Here is an 18,912-nt window from a genome sequence, read left to right on the forward strand (position 1 = left end):
ACCAGCCACTGACTTCTTTCCACTTTGTGTTTCTGACTACGTATATAGATCACGCCGATCATGCAGCTCAAAGCTGCTTAGAGTGGCATGGGATAGGTGTAAATACGTATGTATGGCAGCGCGGCATTGAGCAAGGCCTGAAGAGCGGGAGAGGACCCGTGACACCCCCAAAGCTGTCAGTGAACGTCTCCTGGTCCACTTCTAGAAACCCGCCAACTCGGTCGGTTGCTCAAAGGTCGGAAGTCCCCCTTGGGCCGGGGAGACAGAGCGGACTCCGTAAACAGATGGCCCTGTTTCCTACACCTGGATTGGGCTTTCTACCGGCAATTACTCCATACTTGATCCCTTTCTTGCGAATTGAGATTTTGAATTGCCTCGGCTCAGAGCACGGAAAACCTCCGACGTCAGAGATTCGGCGTTCAATGTTATCAGATGAAAGATCTGGAAGTCACAAGGTCAAGAACTGATCAGGGCCAAGAGCAAGCACAGTCGAGACCAAGACTGGATCTTGCTCATGGGTCCTGGGCTGACCCGTGCATAAACTGAAGACCGTGTGAATATTGGGATTCGCGCGCGTCTGAGATTGTTGAGCTGCGCTGGCGGCTGATTTCAGTTGCACAGTTCGGATTCCAGAAGGAATTCTCGAGCCAAATCAAATGAGACAGAGCTAGAACCTAGACCACAGTTAGGGGCTTAAACCAGGGGGCGATTGCTATTGTTGGAATTATGGCGGCGCTGGTCAACAAAAATTGTTGAACGGGGCCAGCCTTCAAATCGTCCTCACCTTGTTCTCACCGTAAGAGCTAGGGCCCCTAGTTCATCATGGATGGCGGTGACCTTGACACCGCCATGTGCTTGACCGAAAAAAACAGAGGCGATCGGATTTCCTCCCGTTCTTCAAGATACACGATTACGAGTTGATTCAGGGGCTGATACCAGGAAGTCATGACGACGCTCAACAAAAATAGACTCAGTATCATATCTTGAACAGAAACAAAATCTGCCAATCAATCTGTGGCTGTATGTCTATCACGATGCACCTTTGTGTTATCTTGAAACTTTGTCTTTGGTTGTCAATGTCAGGACTGCCATGAACCCAAATATAAGATAACAACTAGAGGTTGCCGGGATACGATATCAGTCCCTCGATGTCGAACAGCTACGGAGCTGCAGTCTATCAATCTCTGGACATCTACTGGAGGGCTTATCTTGTGTTGGTGGAGGACATCGATGGACCTAATTGCAGGCTAACTTGAAGCCTGTGATTGCTTCAGTAGGGATCGTAACAGCCAAGAACTTATTGCCTTCAATGATCATGGCAGGCCGACATAGGACATTCATCGGACATATGGCAGCTCACTTGGTCTCGGTCCATACCTAGTCATTGTAGTCTAGGACCTCGGCTTCTAGCCGAAGGTTCAGGAAGAACGGTTCAAGAAGAAGAACATTGACGGACATGATGTCCGATTCGGAAGATAAAGTACGGAAGAGTCATATCTGAAGCTCATGAGCTGTGCACAGCATGATGGCACTGGACCCCACAGGGTATGATGAAAGTATCCGAGGGTTGATCAAGACCTGGCAGCTTGGGCTACCCATGCAACGTGGATTGATTGATTGATTAGATTCAAACTTTGCTCCTTGCATCTGCTTTGCATAGGCGAAACTCTGTACAGATCTGATGAAAACGACAAGAACTACATCCTTCAAGTGAAGATATGATGATATTAGTTTCATGGAACTGTTGACTCTGGTTCCTGATTATTTGCAGGATCTGTGATTCTACATTTTCTCCTCCAATCGAGGCTACATGCCAGATCGTCAATGGCGTCACTGAAGAACCCCAGAAATGCCCCGCCATCGTCAGGTACAGCATCTAAATTTGGACATCGACGGCTCATGATATGCGCCTTTTTGTGTACAAGAGTGGAAGAATATGACTTCTAAGTAGAGAAAACTCCAAAAAATCTAGTTTTTTCACCCTTTCATTGAAAATCAGTGTCTCTTTCGGTTTCAAAAGGAGAATATACTGTTGCTTATCAATTTTTGATTCTGCTATTGCCCCTCCCACCGCTTCAACTAACTTAACTCTTGCGATATCGCTTGGAGGAAATACACAACAACAGACCTTTCCAGGACAAATCTTCAGGTTTCTCAAGATGGCAGACTCAGAATCTCGGAAACGAGCTGTCGACTCGCCCAAAGGTAAAGAGGCCGAACCATGCGTAGCGCAAGTTCTAACGTACAATCTCAGTCTGGACGAGTCTCATCACGAACCTAGACTACTTGCCTGGTCTTCTCACCCTCGAACATTCTCTCCGCGCGGCCAAATCTCAGTACCCTCTTGTGGCATTATATACCGATTCATTCCCCCCCGAAGGTCACGCAGCTCTCCGTGCTCGTGGCATTGCCACCCAGCACATTCCATACTTGCTACCAACTGAAGGCAAGGATTACTCCAACGACCCGCGGTTCTACGATTGTTGGAGCAAGCTCGCGCCTTTCTCCTTAACCGAATATGAGCGCGTCGTCCAGCTCGACTCGGACATGCTTGTTTTGCGCAATATGGACGAGCTGATGGATTTCGAGCTGGACCCTCCCTCGATTGCTGAGACTGGTGATAAGACCGTCAGTAAGCGTGTCTTTGCAGCCGGTCATGCCTGCGTATGTAATCCCCTCAAGAAGCCTCACTATCCAAAGGACTGGATTCCTGAGAATTGTGCATTTACCTCACAACACTCGAATCCCGATACCGCGCAAACTGAGGCTGCTGATCCGTCAGTCGGACCCTTGGGCTTTATGAATGGTGGCTTGCAGGTTGTCAATCCTTCTCAGGGCCTCTATGCGCAGATTTTGGCGCATATGGAGGCCGACGCCGCCAACATGGATTTTGCAGACCAGTCACTTCTCTCGGACTTGTATCGTGAGCGATGGGTTCCTTTGCCGTACATTTATAACGCGCTCAAGACGCTACGGTGGAGAGGAGTCCATGATGCTATTTGGAGGGACGAGAGCGTCAAGAACATTCACTACATCTTGAGTCCTAAACCTTGGGATGAGATTAATGAGAAGGGTGAGTGGACGGGTAAGGACCAGAGTCACAAGTGGTGGGTTGATGCGAACCGTGTCAGAAAAGAGTTGGAGAAAGAGAAGGGAGTCCCTGATGATGGCTTTTAAGGAGTTTGGGGCAGCGATAGTATTATGAGCACGGCGTTTGTGGCTAGATAGTAGTTCATGCGAATGAACTGGAGGTTTCAGAGGTGTTGGATGCAGAATATAAACAGCAGGCTTTGGGTAATCCACTCTTTCATTCTGTTACAGGTATCTATAGTATCAGACCCAGTCCCAACAATAGGAAACATCCATAAGACAAAGAACCCTCCAAGTAAGAATAATCCAACTCCTAGCTAAATGTGAAAAGAAAAATCAGTCGACGCATGCCTGTCCTCTCCAGGGTCTATGCTGTGCATCTAAATGCATGTCCTGTTTTTACCGATCTATCACAGACGAGTGCATGCAGATACATGCCTCTCTTTCTTAAAGAACAAAATATGCCTTTGGTCCGAGCACCGTTATATGCAGAATGGATGGGGAAAACATCGAGATGAAGGTGGAAAGGACATGGAAGATCAAAGACACCTATGATACTCCGATGTGATTGGTATCTCAATATCATTGCGCCATAATATGTTGCCCACATTCGTATCGTGTTTTAGGTAAGTTGACCGAGCCGACGAAGCGACTTAGTATCGTTTGTATTTCTGGCAGTTTGTTAGTCAAGCTCGTTGACATGAACCCGTATTGACTTACCTCCTCAATCCTTCGTCTGTTGTTGGGATCAATCGAGTTGGTGGCTCCCATTAGAGTCTGTCCGATTGCTCGAGTGACACCGACAGCAGGTCTGAAAATGATCGTTGGTGCTCGCTTTAGCACAGCCTTTGCGGCGCCAGTAGCTGAAGAGCTCTCCATGACCTCGCCGGGAACTGCAATGATGGCATCACGCACGAGATTCACATCTCTAGCAAGAGATCGGTATCCGCCGCGAATACCCGAGATGACGCCCGTAGGTTGATCTGCATAGAGAGAGATTTGTCTCTGTTCTTCAGGGTCCATGTCATCCTCGTCCCAGCCCTCGTAGGCTTGTTGAGGGTCTGCAAGCATGCCCTCAGCACCTTGTAATGCGTATTGTGTACCAACAGCGAGCTTGGCACCCAACTTAACCAGTTCGGTACCGGTTGTGCGAGCGAAGGCTGTGGCACCCTTCGATATACTGCGAATCACACGTCCGTCCTTCTTGTATTCGCGGATGGGCACCTCAACAAGGTCTCTGAAACCGCTGCCCACGTTGACAAGGGAACGGACAGGTGCCAGACCAGCAAGAATACCAGGAAGTTGGTTTGCCTTGACATCAGGCATCCAGATATCGTTGAGGGTCTTGCCAAGCTTCTCAAAACCCGAAATACCATAGATGATGACATGCCGCAGAACCATTCTCGCCTCTTCGAGAACGATGAAGTTCATGAATTCAGTGGTGTGGCCAGAACGGAGACCAGCATAGTCGACTCGCTTGGGCTTGAAATCGAGCTTCACTGCCACGTTGTTGACCTCAGCTCTCTGAAGGAAGGGCACATCACTTTTTGACGTATGAACCGGCACCTGGTCATCCTTGAACTCGAAAAATCGGGTGATGAAATCAAGGGCATCTTGATCCACATGCAGCCTCAAAGGGAGTAAGGTCGCTCTTAGCACAATCTCGGACGCCTCGAGTGAGGGCTGTGGCTTGACGTTGAGCAGTTCAAGATGAACCATGCTGGTGCCCATTTCTCGCTCTCCCATATCCTGGTCATAGGTTGCAAACTTCTTCCATGTTGAAGTTGGGACGTGGTCGAAAATGTCCAGGTTGTTAATGCGGATATCTATGCTGTTGAGAGTTTCCCCAGAATTTGGTGGGAAAACGAACAAATCTGCATCAACACCTCGCAACTCAAAGGTGATCTTGTGATGCTTGCTGCGTTTGAGCTTAAGTCGCTTCGACTTTGGCTGACGAGCACGTGCTGTCCTGTTGGTGGCAGAAGTGAAAGCTGTGGTTGCAACCGATTCAGTTTCTGTTGCATTGTCGTTCAGGCCTTCATTGATAGCTCGAGACAGTTCTTGGGGATCACGGTTTGCTGGGATGCCGATGTAAATAGAATTAAATAGAAAGTCTCCGATGGCCTCTTCATCCTCTAGCTCTTCCTCATAGACCTGGACTTGGCCAGCACGGGCTTGTCGTTCGTATGCTTTGGCTTCAACGTCCTGAACTGCCTTCGTTATGACATCTCGTGTGTGAACCCAGTCATAGCCGTCAAAGAGGTTCCATATAACATGGACATCTCGAACAGTTACCTTGACAGGACTGCGCTCCACCAAGTCGCTGGGAGCCCGATCGTAGCTGTTCTTCTTCGAATTCCAGATCTTGGCTTTGCTGTCCTTTAAAGTGCCGCTACCATAGTAGTCTTCCTGGATCACAAGATCACCAGAGTCGACTGTTTGCTGGCTTGCTGAGCCAAACCCGGTCAGTAGTACACCCTCGTTAGTATCTTTCATCTGGGGGCCAGAGCGATGCGACCCATGTGAGATGATAGAGCTACTCGTGGCGTCGAAAAGCTCCTCGGCGACTGGCTCCTCGTCATAAAATTGGGACTGGACTTGCAGCGGGCTGTCTGTATTAAAGTCGGCCTCAGAATCGCTCCCAGCCATCTCTTGAGCACCAGCGAAGTCTTGGTCAAAATCGTACTCTCCCTCGGGCCTACCGAAAGCTTCCGCTGAGATAGAAGCGAGCAGATCCTGCATGGGGACCACATCTGTAAGATACTTATTCTCCTTACTCGGGGGAGTTGGTGGTTTTAACGCATTGGCCAAAGAGATCAGAGTTTGTGTTGAATCGGCGCATGTTTCCAGAACAAGGAGGTCATCCTTGAGCTCAACACAAAGTTGCTTTTCTCCATCATCGAGTTCCTTCACATCGACTACAAGCTTTGCGGATGAGATGTAGCAAATGTCCACATAACCTCTGGCGCACATATCCGCTACCTGACGAGATGTTGAAGATGAGGCGCGAGGTCTTTGGGTGGCAGGAAGTTCACTTGTTGCAACTTCGGCAATGTCGTTGATCAGCAAGATGGATGACTTGTTGATGGTGAAGACAGCATTGGTCTCCACGTCTTTGGGTAACACGGCGACAAGATGAGCATCTGTGAGAGCGATCACCATCTTTGAGGGCTGACCCAGCGGGTTAAGGCCCAAAAGGCAATCTCGGAAGCCAATATCCAGGGTCATAGGATTTCCACCCTTGCTCTTCTCACCCGGAGAGCCAGGCTGTCCAGTTAAAGCATGATGCGCGTGGTCACCAAGGTTTGCTACCGAGGCAGCAAGACTGGCCTCAAAATCTTGGGGTGTGGCGTCTTCTCCAAGTTCGAGAATATCCATGATCGTAGGGACGCGGTACTCGATGCAAAGATCTTGCATCTTCAGCTTAATAACCGGCTCAATCTCGTCACCAATCATCCGTGCCATCAAGACTGGGCCACGAAGGGAGATTTCCTTGGCTCCATATGTTGCCGTGCTAACCAGCTCTTCTGACCTGTTTCTCTTCACAGCAAGATCATGTATAGCTATGGCAACAAGTGAAGGGACTGTGATATGACCTACGTGAAGATCTTTGATGTCCGCACCGAGGTGGCCAAGCTTGCCACCAAAGTCTAAACTCAGCGCAACCTTTTGGACTTTTGTTAAGGTCAATAAGCCTGGTCGGTCATCTTCAGGCAAGTATTTTGCGACGGTAGAAAGCTTTGCAACTTCCTCACCAAGGTTGGGTAGAACTGAGAGCTGGGACATATTTTGAACGCGAACATTCACGCCATCGACTGACAGTCTCAATACGGACCCCTTCCTTCGCTGACGTAGCAAAGTATCAACCATGATCTCGTCATTATCGCCATCGAATTGATGCTTTGAAGGGATGATTAACTCAAGGAGTTTCTCGAGATCTGAATCGTTGGGGGTTGTCAAGAACTCGACTCGAACTGTGATGATCTCCGTATTGATAGGAGGATTTGCCGTCGAGTCCTTCAAGTATGGCCCTGTTATTCTGATCATGCCGCAACCCAATCCTATAACCTCGTCACGGCTCACAGCCTTAATGGAACTGGTTTCTACCAGCATACTGCAGTCTTTTCCGATGAGCTCCACATAAGAGCCTCCAATGCGCACGTTAATCTTATTCTGCGATGCCATGGATTTGTCATTCGGATCAACTGGAGTATCGAATCGAACCCCTCTAGGATTTGGTGTAGGAGCAGCTGGTTTGGGGGTTGGTGCAGGACTCGAAGCCATCGAAGCACTCATATTAAGGAAGCTACTAAGGCCACCGAACCAGCTAAAAGTCTCGTCAAGCCGTCGCAGATCAAGTTGGAAAACGAGCGGTAGAGTCTGGACGTCTATCTTGGTTTTGCCACCTGATTGAAGGATTTCGATTCCAATATCAGAACCTGCCGATAGAAATGTTTCCCTAACTGATGCACTCATGGGCTTGCCCTTGTCGAAGGAGATGATGTCGCCATTTGCATACCCGAAGCGAAACCTCTGCAAGTCAATCTTGGTCAGAATAGCTGGCTGCGTCGCCAATTTACCCTTAATGACTGGCGGTGTTGATACCTCAGTCTCGGAAATGGATATAACCAAGTTTTGCAAGGTTGTGTTGAGCAAAACTTCCTGGTCGAAAAATGGCGATGGATCCAGGTCCATGTAACGCTCAGCTGTATCCGAGATCCCTCCCAAGCGATTGATGAAGTCGATTTTGATCTCCTCCAATGTTATTGTGAGGTTGGGCATCTTCTTTGAACTTGTCTCCTGCTTCGTGCTCTCAGAAGAGGGCGCGTTCTTGTCTCTTATAGCATCCAACAGCTTCCCAACAACCATCGCTAGTAAGAAACCCAATGAGGCGTCGAATGTAAGATTCATGGGCGACAGGTTCACTTCGAGTGTTTCGTCAATTTTCGAAGCTCCTGGTGCTGGCTTGTTTTGTTGCATGGAAGCCCCGCCATGCATTGAAAAGGCACCTGGAGCCTGAGGGTATGTAGACCGTCCCATTGACTGCGAGAGCTGAGCTACAGATTCCGGCGATGCAGGCTGAACATGCAGATGCTGGTGCTGTGATGGGATATATATCGAGATGGTTTTCAGATTTAGAATCTCCTTAACCAGACGCGTTGGTCCCTTGGGAGTAGCAGCACCTTCCTGTTGTCTGGTAGGAGTACTAGGATTCTCTGGATCAGCATCAGTGAGGCAAGCCCTTGAAAATGCAGGCTCTGAAGATTCGCTATCTGAGGCATCCCGTGTTATTGAGGGATCATCTTTCCGATACATTGAGTGTCTCAAGGTAGTGGATGGTACTATGGCACTTGCTGAAGGGTCATCATCGTCGTCGTCATCTTCCCAAGCACCGGGAATAAAAGGCTTTGACTCTTGTTCCAACGGTACAGTGGCTGGAGCCTCTTCTAACTCTGGGCTTGGAGGCTTGACATCTGGTATCGGAGGAATCGTTTCTGGCATGTCGGACTTTGCATCTATAGTGTCCGACTCAGTTTCTTCGTCTGCCACAGGTGTATGCGCCGTTGTAGGTGGGGTAACTGCCGCCTCGACTGGTTCAACAGGTTTAGCTGGCTCATAAAGTTGTTCCACCTCTTCGGTCAAGTCATCTTGGGGTTTCGGCGAGGGTGTATGTCCATGAGAAGGAACCGGTAGCGAAAAGGCCGCCGATTGAGCGTTAGTCTGCGAGAAAGCGCTCATGTACATGCTCTCTGCTTCTTCGTGTGTGTACATATGAGACTGTGCCAGGTCTTCAGCCGATCTCGCACCAAAGCTCTCACTTGAAGAAGTTCGACTGAGGTGCTCATTCGAAACGTCCCTCCTTGAAGCTTCCAAATTACCTTCTGTCGCTGGCGTCTCGAGTGTAGGTGCGGACCTGGCTTCCCTGTCTGCGACAGTCCACTGGGGCCTCTCATTCTCCAGCGCAGTTGAATGAGAGCCGTGTTCTCCAGGAAGAAAGGTTGAGTGAAATACAGGTTCGTCATTGGGACTATTACTGAAATCGTGATACATCGATGCCCGGGGGGTCACAGGGCTATCTTCTCCATCATCATCATCCTGAGGGCTTGAGAATTCGTATGGTATTCCAAGTGCGTCCTCACTGTCACCGAGAGAATGCTCGTGCTCTGGAGACTCTTGATCGATTGAGTATTCGTCTCTAAGGCTCTGCTGTGAGCTAGTCAAAGAATCATCGGACTTAAGACTCTGCTGTGAGTCCGCAAGTCGTTGATCGATGCTGTGTTGTGAAAGAACCAAGGGTTCTGCTTGTGGAAAAGCTGGCCGTGGTGAAGATTCTTGCGCCTCTGATCGTATGCTTCCCTGCGATGATCTCACGGATTCTTCGTGAAGGCTGCTTAATGAAAGTGTAGTAGTCTGGCGTGACGGTGGATTTCTGGTCATAGCTGGAGAAGAAGCAAGTGATGGCGAAGTGACTGAAGGTGATCGCGCCAATGCAGAAAAGACGTTTGCTTCTGAAATGAGGTACGCCCGTACGTTTGACAATGAAACATGACGCTTGCCCTCCTTTGGTACGATGGTGGGAGACCCGTCAGCGTTATCAGAGGTAGTGGTAACACCTTCGACATCGATACCCTCGAGTGCGACTTGGAATGACACCAACTCAGTCGTAGTGGTGTTCGGTTCAACAGGCACTTCAACGTGAAGCTGAAAATTAACACCCTTTATCCTTACCTGCGTTCGGTCGACAATGCCCTGCAAAAAGTCGGCCAAAAACGCTGGGAGAGAAAGGGCTTGGCCAGTTCCGTATGCCAGATCGTCTTCACTGCCATCATCGCTCATGGCGATGGAAGCGCCAAGATCCTGGGTTTCGGCGGCCAAAGCATCCTCAAGTTTCCTTCGCTCTGATCGTGGCTGTGTTTCAAGGAATGATTGTGCAAGGTCCACAGTGTTCGGTACTGCGGTGGTCTCTTCGGGTGTTCTTGTGCCTGATGAACGAGCCGGTTTGGGTTCCGCTCCTATGACTTGCAGCGCAATATCGACACCGTCGACCTCGACTATTATAGGGCTTGTGTAAAAGTCCATCGGGATTGTGACTCGCAGAAGCAAAACCTTGGCTTTTTGCAATCTGAATGTGTCAGGAAGCTGCAGCAGCTTATTGAGTTTCTATGGCGAAGCATCAGTGACCATGATCTTCTAAGCTGTTGATTGATGCAGTCATTAAACCTACCTTGAGCCTGATCCCGACATCGCGAAATTCGAGGACTGTATTCCTTCCTATCGCCAAATCTAAATTATCAATATCGAGGGCCTCGGCATCGAGAAGTTCCAGTCGAGAAAGGGCATATCGTAGCAACCTCTTCGGCATAGAGGAGCTCCGGAAAGACTGGAAGAGGGTCGCCATGATGTCGTCGTTCGCGGGATGCGATCGAGTCGATGGGCGGAGTGGCGATGACTGCCCACGCAGCCCGAGAGGGGAGGATGATAGAAGACGACAGATGAATATCGACAATCGAAATGGTGTAAGTTATCGATAGAGTATCGCTGCTGTCTACTAGGCAGAGGCCTACGTCGGCGTCTATCAGTCGGTAGCTTGAGGACCCCGGCCAGATGCGGGGCCGTAGAACATGTTCAGAGGAAATGGGACAAGGCCATGAGAAGAAGCTGTAAGAGGAGAAGAAATTCGCTGTGAGATCGGATAAACTGATTAGGTTTGTATGTGAATCGTGGCTAAGTTAAAGGTAAGGCAGTAACGAGGCTGAAAAGGTTTGGTCGATACAAACTTAAGTTGAGTTAAAGAAAAGAACAGTAATAAAAGTAAGGTAAGGTAAGGTAAGGTCGGTCGAGGCATACTTCCCAAAGAGTCGGGTCACCGTCACAGACAGCGTCACACAGTCACGGCTTGCATGGGCATGGACCATGGCTGAGACGGCAACGCGCGGGCGAGTGGGGGAGATAAACCTCCAGTGGACCTTCTACTACCAAATCCATACGAGCTACAGTTGGTAGAAGGCCTGGAAAGGACCCTGTCCCTCGGGGGCAAGAAAACAGCGAACCTCAATACAGGGTGTCAAAATAAACTCAGTAAAAGCTATCCTAAGTGTAGGCTACATTACCTAAGCCTTTTTGTCATCTAGAGTCAAGGTCCTGTGTTTTCTTTCCTCCTCTAGCCTGTCTATCGACCCTCGAGGCGCTAAAACACTAACACATGAGGCTCGTGACTCGATTTCAAGGATCGTTTCGAGCGGTGCACCAAAGCAGCTGGTCCACGATGTATCTCCCGAGGACATCTCGTTGGGGCGTCATTTGACCCGTGAATTGCGCTTTTAGTGGGTGATACGACTCGCGCAACCTCTACTGTACTGTAATTTGGGGAGCCCAATCGATAAGGTCGGCTCCATCAATAACATTGTGTGCTGCCCGCGTCATGGATACCACAATCAACCAGTGTCTTGGTCAACTGTGACGTGGTTTGCTCTGACACGATTTGTTGCGAAAGATTGCCTTTGCTGTTTTAGGTAAATCGGGTGAGTCAAGGCCGCTGCAACTTCACCTCAAACAAATGCATCGTCGATCTCTATGCAGCCCCTTTGATAGCCTGAGACAACGACATATTCACTGCTTATCACGCGCATATCCTTGCCAAGGTTTCTCTAACGGCCGCTTTAGGCATCTTGTCTATTGCTACTCTAACCACAAACGATTGACGGTGTCCTCTTCTCACTGAAGAATCCATCAAATCTTCAAAAGGCCCTTACTTACTTGGATCGTCCGTAATAAGCCTCCGCTATTCTCTTACCAACAGCCTCACCGCTCCAGTAGGCTCCAGTCGCCGTGCCTAGACCAACAAACGGCGCAGTGTGCTCGCCTGCCAGCCACAATCCATGATCCGGCAAACCCTCTCGCATTGTCCGGATATCACCATCACCCTCTTCCAAACCAACCTGAAAATTACTATAGCTTCCAAATCCCGAAAGTTCATCGTGAAGCCAATCCGTAGCCATAAAGCCAGACGGCTTGCAATCAGGGTTACTCTCCGAGTAATGCGGAAGCCGTGAGTAATATGGCTTGAAGAAGTTGAGGAGGAACTCGTCCTTCTTCTGGGGATCCGATATCTTCAATAGCTTGCTCGTAATATACTGCGACTGCTCGCCGTATGTGTAGAAGAGAAGAGTTGGATGTGAAACCTCCGGGTCCAGACTGGCAAGTTCCACGACCTCTTGATTCCATCGTCTTGGGTTCAGATCAGGAACATAATTTGGTGAGAGCCACTGTACAAAGCCCTCTGCTTTTCGGTCGTCACCTTCTTTACCGAGCCAGTAAGGCTTGGGAAAGTTGATGTAGACCTTTTCAAGGCATCCATAGCCGATGGCATTAATTGCCTTGGTCATCCGAGCAGGTAGCGCAGGCTCAAAAGCGTCGAGGTTTTGTTTTAGCCAGCCAAGGGGTGCGGTGACAACAATCTCGTCAAACTCAAGTGTCTGGCCGCCTTCTGTTGTGACCTTGGCCTTGTCCTCAGGATTTGATCGATATGATATTCTGTCTACCTTGGTCTGGAACTTGATCTCGGCTCCCCCGAGAGCAGGCTTCGCAACTTCATCAAGAACCTTCTTGTATGTGCCGGCACAAAATAGATTCTCTGGTTCGAGTTAGACGATTGTTTTCATGAAGTTGGGTTTCAACATACCTCCTTCTATACACTCTTCTAACCAAAAGAACTTCAGGCTTTGTCTATAGACAGGACTGCCGATAAAAGCGCCCCACATCTCAGATATTTGCATGACAATGCTTCGTCTCCTTTCATGGTCGGCTTCAGTATCAGGTACCCTCTCCGTAACCTTCTGGACAAAGAAGTCGTGAAGACTTTCTTTCGAATCGATATCAGACGAGTTGCTGTTGGAGTGCTTGAAGGCGTCCTGGATAATATCCCACATGATAGTGGAGTATTTTTCACCATCCTTGAGGGACAAGAGCTCGCCAGACTCGTCAAAGACACAAGACGTTGAATCCCAGTCGCTGATGGCAGTATTCGTTTGCTTGGCCAGATCTAGCATTGGATTATCGTTGGTTCCATGGATCCAATTGGGACCGACATCAGCCAAGTGACCATTTGGAAGGACCTCTTGATGCAAGCGGCCACCAACTCGATTCCTAGCCTCAATGATAGTGACTTTGAAGCCATTCTGAATGAGAATATCTGCACATCGAAGGCCAGCGAGACCAGCACCGACTATACCAATATGTGGTTTTGAGGTCTGATCACCACTCCAACGCTGTAGGCTTGTTAATCAGCATTGACTTCCCAGTGTGTAAGAGGCTGAGAATGAAAACGTCACCATTGAATGGCCATAAGTGGCGTGCAATATGAGACATTTAACAACGGCCAGTTTGGTGCAAATTTTGTACATACCTGTTTCAAACTATCCATGGTGACAAATTTCGTCAAGATCTTATCTTGATCATACCCAACACGAGTATGTGGACGGGTAGACCAGAGATCCTGGTAGATTTTGGATGTGTGCCTAGCGGCAGGACTAGTGCAACATATCGAGTAAGCATCCATGCTGAGATATTCAAGATGTATGGTCGAAAGATATGCTTTTGGGAATGGGTGTAGTGCAATGGTAAAAGAAGGATAACTGGACTTCCAGTAGGAAAAAAGGATCGAGATAGGGAGATATAAGGGTATGATAGGGCGGGGAATACAGGTGTAGCCCAAAACGGAGGGATATAAGCCTCAACGGTTGACAAGGAGGTCACCAGGTGCCAAAGTCATGTCTGGCAAGAATGGCTCTTGGCCACCAAAGTTCCCTGAGAATAGATGACAACTCGTAGCAGGCTAGATACCGTGACGATGACGATCACGAGGGAAATATATCCACAGCGCAATGGAGGGAGGGAATGACTGTGTGGTGTCTCGGGTGTGTTAGCTCCCACGACGTTTAGATCAAGGCAATTTCTAGCCAATGACCTAGTTGGAGATAGTTGCGGCAACCTGAGCGGCTTGCGAACTTCAGATAACGTAGAAGAGCCAATCGCGAAACATCAACAAGGACAAAACCCCGGTGTCAACTGGCGAAACCGATGAGAAGCGGGCGCAAGGGGCGACGCCGCCATGCACGCCTCGTTGCTTTAGTATGAGCTTTAAACTCGACTTATTCACATCGCCATTGGAGCAACCTCTTTGATAAGGAGGCTCGGCAGTATGTAAAAGACCAAAGTGAGGCGGACATGGACATGGCTGTCACGGATGCAGGTCCGGGGTTCGAAAAAGAGTAATAAACTGAGAATGGGAGATACACAAAGAAAAGCCCGCAAATAATCAAGCCAATGGCGGCTCTCAACTGCTGCTCATGGGAACATGGGGATAGGACAAGAGCCGTGGCTTTGATATAGAACCAAGATGCCCCTCAAAAGGCCTGTGCAGATCCAGATTCAAATCGTGGATCCTCCCGTTTGCCAAGCCAGACTAGCTCAAAGAAACGGCGGTTGCAAAAAAAACGGTTCAGAGGGTTTGAGGTGAGCGCAAGTAGGGTCATGTAAGAGCGAGGCAAAGTGATAAGAGAAAACGAGGGGTGAGAACTAAGACTGACTTGACTGATAGGTACTTGATTAAGAATCGAGAGTACGAGTGATATAGAGCAGGATGAAAGAGGGAAGATCGCAGTGCTCTTCAAAGAGCGAGCCTGGAACATAAAAAAGAATACATTCAGGCTCAGAGGAAAAGATTCTGAGGCAACCTCAAGTTCTATCTTTATCGGCTTCTACCTAGCGGCGTGGGGCCATGACTAACGCAATTCGCCGCAAAAGTAAAGAAACTTGATTGCCTGCCTCGTATTTGGGCATCTATCTATGAAGTGTTGACACTATCGCAAGATGGATGCATTCTAGAAAGTAAGACCTCCGAGGATTTATCCACAAGCCCACGAGACTGACAGGCCACCATGCCCAAAAACCAATAGCCTCTGGTACAGGTTGAGCTAAGAGCCACAGAGCTTACGAAAGAGTGAAAGGAACACATGTAATGTGATTCTCAATGATAGTCTGGCTTGCTTGAGTAATGAGAAGGAGTGACAAGGTCCTATAGCGACAACTAGTTTTGAAGGATGGAGATGGGCGGCTTGTAATGAGCAGAGTCAGCACATCAGACAGACCGTAAATAACGGTACAGTTCTTGGAACGATTATTAACATGCTGTTCTCAGTGTCACTCATCTGAGCAACAGAGTAAGTACTACTAGAAGCTGATCAATGAGTGAGTCTTGGGGCATCGCTCATACTAGATGTTGAAGATCGTCTTCCTCGATACCTGGCTACCTTAGCTATCCTTAGTGCAATTTCAGTCTCTAGAGTGCTTTACCTTTGTTGCCTTATAGCCAATCAGGAGTGAAATCAGATGAGCGGAACATGTATAGTCTTTTCATGATTTCTTGCAGGGAATCATCTAATGATCAAGCAGATCCTAAGTAGTGTTGGTTAACGACAGCTCCCAGGCTCCTTGTTTGATGAAGCCCAATGAAGCTCAACCCCATAAAATCAGGCCATCCGAGAGAAGGACGGCGATGGCCCTTTTAACAAGCCGCGGGTAGAGACCTCGCTTAAAGGGATTATGGGGCTTTATTACCGAGGAAAGACTCAACTCCATTGACTGACGGTTGACCCTCTATCCATGTCTCAGCTTTTTTCTTTCTTGGTCAAGATTCAGGTCATTCCATCATGTGCAAATGCGTCGGCCCCGCCCCCACAAAATGGAAGTGAAGCCGCTGAAGCCAATGGGAGACTTTGTATTTCATCACAACAGGCCCACTTAGTCGGTGCCGAGGTTCAAGGTCATTCATCATCGTCTGGGGTAGTTTTAGTGTGTGTCTGTCTACTGTGTCTGGGGGCTTGGGAACAGCTAAAGCAAGCCAAATTCCACCCATTCAGCTTCAGCTTTGTTTCTCACCTGTTCTTTTCTTTTATACTCTTGCGATACATCGTCTCCCTCTGATATCCCAAGTCACAGCCATGAGCTCTCCTTCAGATACATTCTCCCGCGAGGAGGTCCGCTCCCATACAACCGACGAGTCCCTCTGGTGCATCATCGATAGCACAGTCTACGATCTCACAGATTTTGTCGACGCTCATCCCGGTGGTGAGACTGTCCTAAAACAAGTCGCCGGTCAAGATGCGACCACCGCTTTCTACAATCTCCACCGACATGAGGTTCTCACAAAGTACAAGGACCTCGCTGTTGGCACCATCGAGGGCGAGAAGCCTCAAGTTATTACCCCACAGCCTGGTGACCTCAGCAAGGTCCCCTACGCCGAGCCCCTATGGCTTGCAGAGCCCTTCCGTTCGCCCTACTACAAGGATAGCCACAGGCGATTGCAGCGCAAGCTCCGAGAGTTCGTCGATAGTGAGCTTTACGCGGAGGCGCAGGAGTGCGAGGCGACTGGACGATACATTAGCCAGAAGATGATTGATCGCATGAGTGAGCTGGGCATCTTGCACATGCGTATCGGACCTGGAAAGCATCTTCACGGTGTTGACCTCATGGGAGGCGCCGTCAAGGGTGAGGAGTTCGACTACTTCCATGATTTGATCGTGGCACAGGAGCTCGCGCGAGCTATGGCTCGAGGTTTCGCCGATGGAAACATGGCAGGTATGACTATTGGACTGACAGCGGTCCTCAACTTTGCACGCGACGAGGCATGGAAGAACAAGATTGCCAACGAGGTCTTCAGCGGCAAGAAGAAGATCTGTCTCGCCATCACCGAGGCCTTCGCCGGTTCAGATGTCGCTGGATTGCGCACAACTGCTGAGAAGACACCCGATGGCAAGCACTATGTAAGTCAATTGCTACTTGAAGATCAAAGATCAGGCGCTCACACAAACTAGATTATCAACGGTACCAAGAAGTGGATCACCAACGGTGTGTGGTGCGATTACTTCGTTACAGGTGCCCGAACCGACAAGGGCTTGAGTGTCTTCCTTATCGAGCGTGGCGAGGGTGTCGAGACCAAGCAGATCAAGACCTCTTACTCTACAACAGCTGGTACAGCTTTCGTCACATTCGATAACGTCAAGGTCCCCGCTGAGAACATGTTGGGCAAGGAGAACAAGGGCATCCAGGTCATTCTGAGCAACTTCAACCACGAACGATGGTACATGGTTTGTAAGTGCTACCTCCCAGCTATGGTATAACCATTAAGATCAGAACTAACCTCTACAATAGGCGGAAGTCTTCGTCTGTCACGATCCATCATTGAGGAGTGTCTTAAGTGGAGTAACCAACGCCAAGTGTTCGGCAAGTCACTCATTGACCAACCTGTCATTCGCCAGAAGTAAGTTCTCCTAAACTCTGCATATTTCCTCAATCGCTAATGCCGTCCAGACTGGCAAAGATGATCGCACTAATCGAAGCCAACCAGTCATGGCTCGAAACTGTCACCTACCAAATGTGCCATATGCCCTACTCACAACAAGCACAGCACCTTGCCGGCCCCATTGGTCTGCTCAAGATGAGCGCCACTCGTGCTGCCCACGAAGTTGCCGACGAGTCCGTGCAGATCTGGGGTGGCCGTGGTATTACCCAAACTGGTATGGGCAAGTTCATCGAGATGTTCCACCGAACATACAAGTTCGATGCCATTCTTGGTGGCGCCGAGGAAGTGTTGGCAGATCTTGGTGTGAGACAGGCCATGAGGAACTTCCCCAAGGCTATGTTGTAAGACTACGGTGCAGTGTTTCAAGGTGGTTATAGTTTACACCATGTATTATTGGAAAATATCCGGGAATTTATTTCTTCTTGTCAAAACGAAGGACCTGTGATAACGAATCACTTACTAGGTAGGCTGCCTTAACGCAACGTTAGAGGTAGGCCGCGAGCAAACTTCGTAGTCGTTTCGCAATGGGTGCTTGCAATGTTGCATCAATACATCTAAAGTAGAAGCACTTGACTTTCTTCTTGTGTGTTTCAGTATTCGTTATCGTCGCCTGCCAACCTAAAATCGACAAATGTGTTGAGGTACTGGTTTTCACAAAGTTGCTCGTTAGGAACCTGCTGTCTAACTTTTTGAAGCCACGTCCTCCCATGGTGGCTGAACGTGATCTTCTTAACAAGTTGAACTACTTTCGAGTCTATTGCATCTGCTATACATCCGAATTCCATTTGCAAAAGTGTTTTCAAACTTGCCATATGAGTAGATAGGCCGTGTATCAAAGGCAGTTGGACCATGAAACCGGCCCTCGCATTTTCTGCGTTGTTATAAGAGTTGCCGAGGTGCGCCGCAACTGAATTCGCTGGATCTACTTCAAGTATAAAATGATTTCTATTGCAGGTGCCGTTCGTTGTGGACGATTGATGCCTAGGAGAAGGACGCAAAGGCCAGACTAGAATTATATCAAGCTTTGGTAACGAATACGTTTACAGAAGCTTTGCCATTAAGTTGATCAGAAACTGGGGAAACAGTATGAAATAGTATCTTTTTTTAACGCAAAGGGCTTGACCATGCCATCCTCGCAAAACAACCAAAACTTCGATCTCAGTCTGGCGATCCTACCCCCTGAATATTCCTCTCCGTTCTTTGAAAAGCCTGAAATTAGTATCGTCAAGCCAAAGATGTCAGAAAGTGATCTTATATACATTGCTCATCCAAGAAAGCTGATTGAAGGAAAGGGACGTGCAGAATAGCGGTTACTTCTCCATTAATAATCGAAAATTATGAAGAGAGTCGGTTGAGGTGTCGTTAGAGAGCAAAGAATCGAATACTAGAGTATCCAATGGCTTATCAAGTACACCAAAAAGGCCAAACTTGGATTCCAAATTCCATTTATATATCGTCGG

At 48.7% G+C, this 18,912-nt stretch overlaps 4 protein-coding genes across 4 annotated transcripts; 2 read left to right on the forward strand and 2 right to left on the reverse strand.

Annotated features, from left to right (window-relative positions):
* Positions 1-2,159: 2,159 nt before the first annotated feature.
* J7337_005915 (uncharacterized protein) lies at positions 2,160-3,177 on the forward strand (the record flags this gene model as incomplete). The annotated part of the gene is made up of 2 exons (XM_044823586.1): positions 2,160-2,205; positions 2,255-3,177. 2 exons carry the CDS (start codon positions 2,160-2,162, stop codon positions 3,175-3,177), a joined length of 969 nt encoding a protein of 322 aa, XP_044682077.1.
* Positions 3,178-3,743: 566 nt separating this feature from the next.
* On the reverse strand, positions 3,744-10,489 carry ATG2 (autophagy- protein 2; the record flags this gene model as incomplete). Its single annotated transcript, XM_044823587.1, has 3 exons — positions 3,744-3,761; positions 3,811-10,251; positions 10,316-10,489. The coding sequence occupies 3 exons, from the start codon at positions 10,487-10,489 to the stop codon at positions 3,744-3,746; spliced, it is 6,633 nt and encodes a 2,210-aa protein (XP_044682078.1).
* A 1,354-nt stretch (positions 10,490-11,843) lies between these two features.
* On the reverse strand, positions 11,844-13,513 carry J7337_005917 (uncharacterized protein; the record flags this gene model as incomplete). The annotated part of the gene is made up of 3 exons (XM_044823588.1): positions 11,844-12,724; positions 12,773-13,358; positions 13,496-13,513. 3 exons carry the CDS (start codon positions 13,511-13,513, stop codon positions 11,844-11,846), a joined length of 1,485 nt encoding a protein of 494 aa, XP_044682079.1.
* A 2,578-nt stretch (positions 13,514-16,091) lies between these two features.
* Positions 16,092-17,797, forward strand: J7337_005918 (uncharacterized protein; the record flags this gene model as incomplete). Its single annotated transcript, XM_044823589.1, has 4 exons — positions 16,092-16,913; positions 16,965-17,241; positions 17,302-17,410; positions 17,461-17,797. 4 exons carry the CDS (start codon positions 16,092-16,094, stop codon positions 17,795-17,797), a joined length of 1,545 nt encoding a protein of 514 aa, XP_044682080.1.
* Between the last annotated feature and the right edge of the window lie 1,115 nt (positions 17,798-18,912).

Source organism: Fusarium musae, chromosome 4 (assembly GCF_019915245.1).
Source record: "Fusarium musae strain F31 chromosome 4, whole genome shotgun sequence".
NCBI lineage: Eukaryota > Fungi > Ascomycota > Sordariomycetes > Hypocreales > Nectriaceae > Fusarium > Fusarium musae.